General features: G+C 45.8%; 1 protein-coding gene across 1 annotated transcript in view; it reads right to left on the bottom strand.

Moving 5' to 3' along the window:
- Nucleotides 1-7,500, bottom strand: part of colgalt2b (collagen beta(1-O)galactosyltransferase 2b) — a 55,441-nt gene that overhangs the window by 6,326 nt on the left and 41,615 nt on the right. Inside the window, exons 10-11 of the mRNA XM_063200233.1 lie at nucleotides 2,272-2,399; nucleotides 1,271-1,477 (exon numbers count right to left, since the gene is read on the bottom strand). Of these exons, the coding sequence (XP_063056303.1) occupies nucleotides 1,271-1,477; nucleotides 2,272-2,399 (335 nt within the window). The remainder of the gene's footprint in view (nucleotides 1-1,270; nucleotides 1,478-2,271; nucleotides 2,400-7,500) is intronic.

The raw sequence follows: 7,500 nt of genomic DNA, 5'->3' as shown, positions 1-7,500 counted from the left end.
AGGTTCACGATTCTTACTGCAGATGGGGTCGCCGGTGGGCCTATTCACTACTTGCTGAAAATACTTAACTGCATCATAAGAGCTTGACATGACATGATATGTCATGACAGAGAGCCTTAAATAACAAATTAAGACATATCCATTACAATTTTGGTGACAGTAGGGTTACAACATAGGTCCTGCGCTAAGGGGTTAATTTGCTGCCATTTGCCCAACAAATTAATACATCAAAGTAGCCTACTTTTACAAATGTCTATTGTTACTACTTTCTATGTGCTCCATTTCCCTTACTTTTGGTACTTGTTGAACATTGTGTGGAAAAACTTGTTGTATGAAGGTGTTGTTCAATACAAGCATGTCTTCAATGTGCAGTATGCAATATATGGCTCTTAAACCGTCTGATGGTGTACAAAGCATCTATCAGCCAGAGCAGTAATCTAAAGTAAAGTGCACAAGTTGTCCTGTACTCACATTCCACATTTTAAATGTGCACTGCAACACAGAATATCCACTGCCATTAACAGACTATGTAAAACATCTGTGTTCCACATAGTGTATGTGACTGAATTTCAATCCCAGAGTGACATGTCTCTCACAACGAAGCACATGTCTTTCAGTCTCTCAGATCTGGGAATTAAATTTTTTGCAGAATGTGCAAGTTGGGGTTGGGAACCTACACAATGCTTCAGAAAACTGTATTGGTTTATCTAAACGCAGTGTCTTTATCTAACTTAGTGTCTTTTCTATGAACAAGAGAAACTTTCAGAGCTAAATTCTATGTTTTCTGCTTTAACCCCTTAAGACGCGGCTTTATACATTTGTTGTTACCAGTATGGTAATGACCAAGTCGTGGTGCTTTACTAAAGGGCCTGTGTTGTGTCATAGTATTGTAGTGCTATGGTAGTTACATTTCAATGACTATTACAGCGTGCCACTGGAGGTACGGCGCGCATTAAGGGGTTAAGAAGGGAACACGTTCAAAAGGCCACAAATGCTTCAGATATTACCAGATTGCCATGTGTAAGGTATCACTGTAAAGCTTAGATAGAACCTGCACTTTCAGTATCTATGATTAACTCAATATACACCCCCTGGGCGTACTTGCAGCCTGTTTATCTCCCCTTTTTCTAAAAAAAGATTTTGTTTGGGCCTTTATTTTGTGACAGGACGACAGGAAGTGAGTGGGGAATGAGACAGGGAAGGCCGACTGAGCCACGGCTGGGACATTGCAGCCTGTTTTCTTATGGCTAGTCACATATTCTCCACTTACTTGGGGTGCTTGTCGAACATGATGGGCAGGAACTCATCCACGGGCAGCATCTTGGGGAAGGGGTTGGCCCCCAGCAGCTTACGTGCCCCCTGGGCTGAGAGGGCGTAGCCCAGTGTCCAGTAGGAGTAGTCGGCCTCCACAAGGTTCTCCACGCGCTCCACAGGCACCTCCGGCTCCTGCACCTGCATGCGCTTACGGCCCACGTATCTGAGGGTGGTGGAAGGCAGGAATGGAATGACAATCAGTTATGTTTGGTTGGACATGAAAGGCACATTTTGGTACAAAAAAATGAGTGGAAAAACAGTGGTATATTTATCTGTGAACATTATCATTCATCCAGGTGTGTGTGTGTGTGTGTGTGTGTGTGTGTGTGTGTGTGTGTGTGTGTGTGTGTGTGTGTGTGTGTGTGTGTGTGTGTGTGTGTGTGTATGTGTGTGTGTTGTGTGTGTGTGTGTGTGTGTGTGTGTGTGTGTGTGTGTGTGTGTGTGTGTGTGTGTGTGTGTGTGTGTGTGTGTGTGTGTGTGTGTGTGTGTATGTGTGTGTGTGTGTGTGTGTGTGTGTGTGTTTGTGTGTATGTGTGTGTGTGTGTGTGAACTGTCTACCTGTCAGGATTAAACAGACATGAAAGGTCTAACCTTTCACTGACGAGATAATGTAAAGCATCAAGGTAAGGTGACACACTTTGATTTGGACTTGCAGCAGCAGTGACTCAAATAAAAGGGACGACCTTTCACGTCTGACTGCTCTGTGTGTGTGTGTGTGTGTGTGTGTGTGTGTGTGTGTGTGTGTGTGTGTGTGTGTGTGCGTGTGAGAGAGAGAGAGAGAGAGAGAGAGAGGAGAGGAGAGAGAGAGAGAGAGAGAGAGAGAGAGAGAGAGAGAGAGAGAGAGAGAGAGAGAGAGAGAGAGAGAGAGAGAACGAGATAGAGAGAGAGAGCAGAAATAGAAAAATAGCATAGAAGCAGTGTGCTAGAGATGGAGTGATCAAGTGTGTGGCATCTTACATGAGGTCCCAGTCCAGCTGGGCTTTGTCGATGCCGTCCATGATGTTCTGCAGCGTCTTCTTGAACTTGGGCTGGAAGCGAACATCGTCCTCCAGCACCAGGATCTTCTCCATCCCCTGCTCCATCATCTGAGAGAGAGAGATAGAGAGAGAGAGAGAGAGAGAGAGAGAGAGAGAGAGAGAGAGAGAGAGAGAGATATGGAATTAAAGGTGCACTGTGTAGGATGGTGGCCAGAGTAGGTATTGCAACTATGCTGCTCATTGAAACTGTGCTGCCAATTTCTCATGGATATTTACTAAAAAATAAACTACAATTTACTAGTTTGACCAAAGTACAGTAAGTTTTGCAGCTAAAAAGGTCAATTTCTGGAAATTCAAAATGGCAGACAATGGAGAAAAGCCATCTATTCATATAAGAAAATGCAATTTTCCCACTCATAATGAATAGGCCTATTTGGAATTTGATGGTGGTGTAAGTATTTGTAAAACGTTTGTGAATGGGCTGCATGAATTCTGTAAATAAAATACTAAAATATTACACTGTGCACCTTTAAGTACAACCACTACAAAAAGCTGCTACAAACACTTCCATTCAGACTCTCAGAAACTCCCCCTCGTCGCATAACCAGTGCTTTCTTGAGGAGCCAAGACCTTTCCACAACCTACTACAGGAACAAAGACTCTTTTGGGATAAAGGAATCAAACCACTATCAACTGTCTGTGCAGCCCTTTCTTTGCTGGTTCATAACAAGAGGTGCTTACCTAAGATCTAAAATGTTTGATTACATGTATGTGTATGTTGAGAGGTTTATAAATGGATTATATTATATTTGGGAGCAAAATTACAAAGTAACAGGTGCTTAGCTGATGCCAGATGAGAACGCTTTGTGGCAACATAAACAGAACTTTGATGAGTGGAGGTGCAAAACACACACCAGCAAAAAAGAGGTTCTGGCAAACAGTAAAACACTTGCAGGAGGAGAGAAGTGCCGCACACTCTTGTGACAACGTTTCGGCCTGTCGGTCTTCCTCAGGTCACGTGAACATAAACAGAACTGAACATACTCTTTGCAAGCTCACAAGTGCCATCTGGTATGACATCTGAGTGCTTTAAGAAACATTTGTGGTCAAACATGGTCTGAAGAGCATGGGTTATATAATGTAACTGTATGGAGTGTGTACATTGCAATTATGTACGGTGTGTTGTTTTTTTACTCCGCAAATGAGTCTAACAACCTCTCAAGCTAATTCCACACATTTTGCCAATTCTGCATGAAGTGGCGCGCACGCATGCACGCACACACACCTACATACCCACACACACACACACATAAACACACCCACCCACACACACACACAAACACCCACACACACACACACAGACACACACACACACACACACACACAGTAGAGTAGAGTAGAGTAGAGTAGACTTTATTGTCACTATATAAATATAGCGAGATTATGTTTAGTAGCAACCCACAAATGCCCACAAAATAAAAGATATATTAACAATAAATAAATAAAATCCATAAAAATCCATGTGCATCTCACAGTAGGTGAGGGCAGGTGACGAATTGAGTTCAAGAGTCTAATGGCAGTAGGGTAAAAGCTGTCCTTCATTCTTGTAGTGCGGGCACGCAGAGTCCTAAAGCGCCTGCCAGATGGTAGCATGGTGAAGAGCCTGTGACCAGGGTGCGTGTGATCTTTAAGGATGTTTAATGCTCTGTTTGTGCAGCGTGTATGGTGGATCTCCTCAAGTGTGGGTAGTTGGCATCCAATGATTCTCTCTGCTGTTTTAATGATGCGCTGTAACATCTTCTTGTTGTCGTGTGTGCAGCTGGTGTACCAGGATGTAATGCTGTATGTAATTACTGATTCAATTGTACACCTGTAGAAGTTAGTGAGCAGATCTCGTGGTAGCTGGGCCTTCTTTAGAGTGCGAAGGAAATATAGCCTTTGGGATCCCTTTTTAGCCATTGCAGAGGTGTTGGCGCTCCATGACAAGTCCTCGCTGATGTGCACACCCAGGAATCTGAAGCTCTGTACAACCTCCACTGGCTCCCCTCCGATGTTGATGGGTTGGTGGTAGTGGTTGCCCTGGCCACACCGCCTGAAGTCCAGGATCACCTCCTTCGTTTTCTTGGAGTTCAGGGCCAGGTTGTTGTCTTGGCTCCAGCGTGCCAGCTGCTCCACCTCCTCTCTGTAGGCCGTCTCGTTGTTGTCAGAGATCAGGCCAATCACGGTTGTGTCGTCAGCAAATTTAATGATGGTGTTTGTGCTGTGCTTAGGATCACAGTCATGAGTGAAGAGGGAGTACAAAAAAGGGCTCAACACACATCCCTGCGGCGCGCCTGTATTTAGGGTGATGGGTCTTGAAAGATGTTTTCCCATGCGTACAGACTGAGGTCTGTCACTGAGGAAGTCCAGTATCCATCTGCAGACATGGGGACTGAAGCCGAGGTTGTACAGCTTAGTGGCCAGCTTGATAGGGGGAATGGTGTTAAAAGCGGAGCTGTAGTCAATGAACAGCATTCGCACATAGCTGTTTGGTTTCTCCAGGTGTGAGAGGGCAGTGTGAATGGCCAATGAAATGCCATCCTCTGTAGATCTATTCGCCCTGTAGGCAAATTGATGCGGGTCGAGGGATGGTGGAGTGATGGACTTGAGGTGTGCTAGCACCAGTCTTTCAAAGCATTTCATCACAATAGGTGTGAGCGCTACAGGGCGGTAGTCATTGAGAGACTTGATGGCCGCCTGCTTGGGAACAGGAACGATGGTACTGGTTTTCAGACAAATGGGGACTGCAGCTTGTTCTAGGGAGATGTTAAATATGCGGGTAAAGACTGCACTTAGTTGGCCTGCACAGTGCTTTAGGACCTTCCCAGGGACCCCGTCTGGTCCTGGTGCTTTGTGAGGGTTAATGCTGCTGAGGGCTCGCCGAACCTCGTGCTTGCTTAACACCAGGCCTACATGTGGGGCATTGTCTATCAGTTCAGTGGGGGAGTGAGGGATGGGTCCCTCATCGAACCGTGCAAAAAAGTTGTTGAGGTCATCCGGGAGAGTTGAATTGTGAGAGCTGGGCAGACCGGGGTTTGTGCTCTTGTAGTTGGTGTAGGATGTAATGCCCTGCCACATACGTCTGGGATCAGAGTTCACAAAGTGCTGTTCTATTTTTACTTTATAGGAGTGTTTAGCTTCCTTGATGCCCCTCTTCAAGTTGGCCCTGGCTATGGTGTAATTTGATTGATCACCAGAGTGAAACGCATCGTCTCTAATTGCCAGCAGGTTCTGGACTTGACTGTTCATCCAGGGCTTGCGGTTTGGAAATGTGTAAATGGTCTTGTGGATGGTGACATTATCAACACAGAAGTTAATGTAGTCCAGAACTGTAGATGCATATGTATTTAAGTCTGATTGATTAAAAAGTTCCCAGTCAGTGTCCTCAAAACAATTTTGCAAACGTTCAATTGCTCCTTCAGGCCAGACTTGGATGACCTGGCTAGTGGGCTTTGACCTGGCGATGAGCGGCTTGTACGCAGGGGTCAAGAGCAGAGGGGTGTGGTCGCAGCTACCGAGGTGAGGGGAGGGGGATGCTTTGTATGCGCTGGCTATGTTGCAATAAACAACGTCTAATGTGTTCTTTCCTCTGGTTGGAAAATCAACAAACTGATGGAATTTAGGCAGAACTGACTTAAGATTGACATGGTTGAAGTCACCTGCTGTAACGAACACGGCGTCGGGGTGAGAGTTTTGCAGGTCGCTGATGGTGTCATAGAGTTTACTTAATGCAATCTTTGCGTTCGCTTGGGGGGGAATGTAAACAGTGAGGAGAAACACCGCGGTGAATTCTCTTGGGAGATGAAACGGTCTGCACTGCAGAGAAAGATATTCTAAGTCCGGAGAGCAATGTTGTTCAGTGATGATAACAGAGGTGCACCAAGAGTTACTCACGTAAGTACACACACCTCCTCCTTTCCCCTTTCCGGAGTCGGCAGTTCGGTCCGCCCGGTAAACAGTCCATCCAGCAATCTGAATAGCAGAGTCGGGGATGTTGCCGCTTAACCAGGTTTCCGTAAAGAGAAGAGCGCAGCTGTTCCACCTCTTTGTTGAAATCCTAAGTCTCAGCTCGTCAATCTTGCTGGTAAGAGACTGTGTGTTAGCGAGGACCAGGCTGGGGAGTGGAGGTTTGTTTGGGCAGTTCTTCAGCCTCTCACGAATGCCGCCTCTCTTTCCGCGCTTCTTCCTCCGACGGCGACGGTGAGATTTGCGCCGGGCGATTATCCATGCAGGCACCGTAGTTCTGAGTAGTTCCTCGGGGATGTCCGTAGGTGGTGGGGGAATAAAACTTTCCAGTCGGATATCGATCAGTTTTTCCGGACTGTACACTGCACATGCACTTACTGATTGTAAACTGACACTATATCTAAGTAAAACAATATTAAAAACTATAAAATAGAACAAAAAGTGGCATTTGTTTTGGGAGCTCCGGGCCGCAGCATCTAGATGCGCCGCCATGGCAACGAGGAAAAACACACAGACACACAGAAACAGACACAGACACACACACACACACACACACACACACACACACACACACACACACACACACACACACACACACACACACACACACACACACACACACACACACACACACACACACACACACACACACACAGAACATACCAGAACCTACAATGTCATAGCCTTCATTGAAGTATGCAGTGCGAATACAAGGGACAAAGGGCATGGTAACCCAAGCATGCCATTCCATAGGGATACCCATACTGCTGACACATGTGTTATTTTAGCTGCAGGGAAAAGTGAGAACACTTGCAGTGTGCCTGAGGAGTTTAGCTGCAAGCATCTGGACGCCTGAACTAAGGAGTGTTTTTAAGTTTTTTAACCCCTTAACCCACAGGCTCTGTTATAATCTTATTGTCACCAACATGGTAATGACCAGGTCTTAATTGGTTACCTAAGACTTCTTGCATTGTTATAGCAAAGCTGTTATGAGTGTTTTCAGCAAGGAGTGATTAGGCCAGTAGATGGGCCCATCTGCAGTAAGAGGCTCCAAGACGAGTCTAACAAGCCTTTGAAGAAGCTCAGTTGCTGACAAAAAACTCTTTGGGTAGAGCGAGTATGTGTGTGTGTGTGTGCATGTGTGCGTGCCTGCGTGCCTGCGGGTGTTTGAAAGAGAGTGTGTGTATGTGTGTGTGTAAGAGTG

Source organism: Engraulis encrasicolus, chromosome 6 (assembly GCF_034702125.1).
Source record: "Engraulis encrasicolus isolate BLACKSEA-1 chromosome 6, IST_EnEncr_1.0, whole genome shotgun sequence".
NCBI lineage: Eukaryota > Metazoa > Chordata > Actinopteri > Clupeiformes > Engraulidae > Engraulis > Engraulis encrasicolus.
The sequence above is the reverse complement of the archived record's forward strand: the minus strand, read 5'-3'. Positions and strand labels throughout refer to the sequence as shown.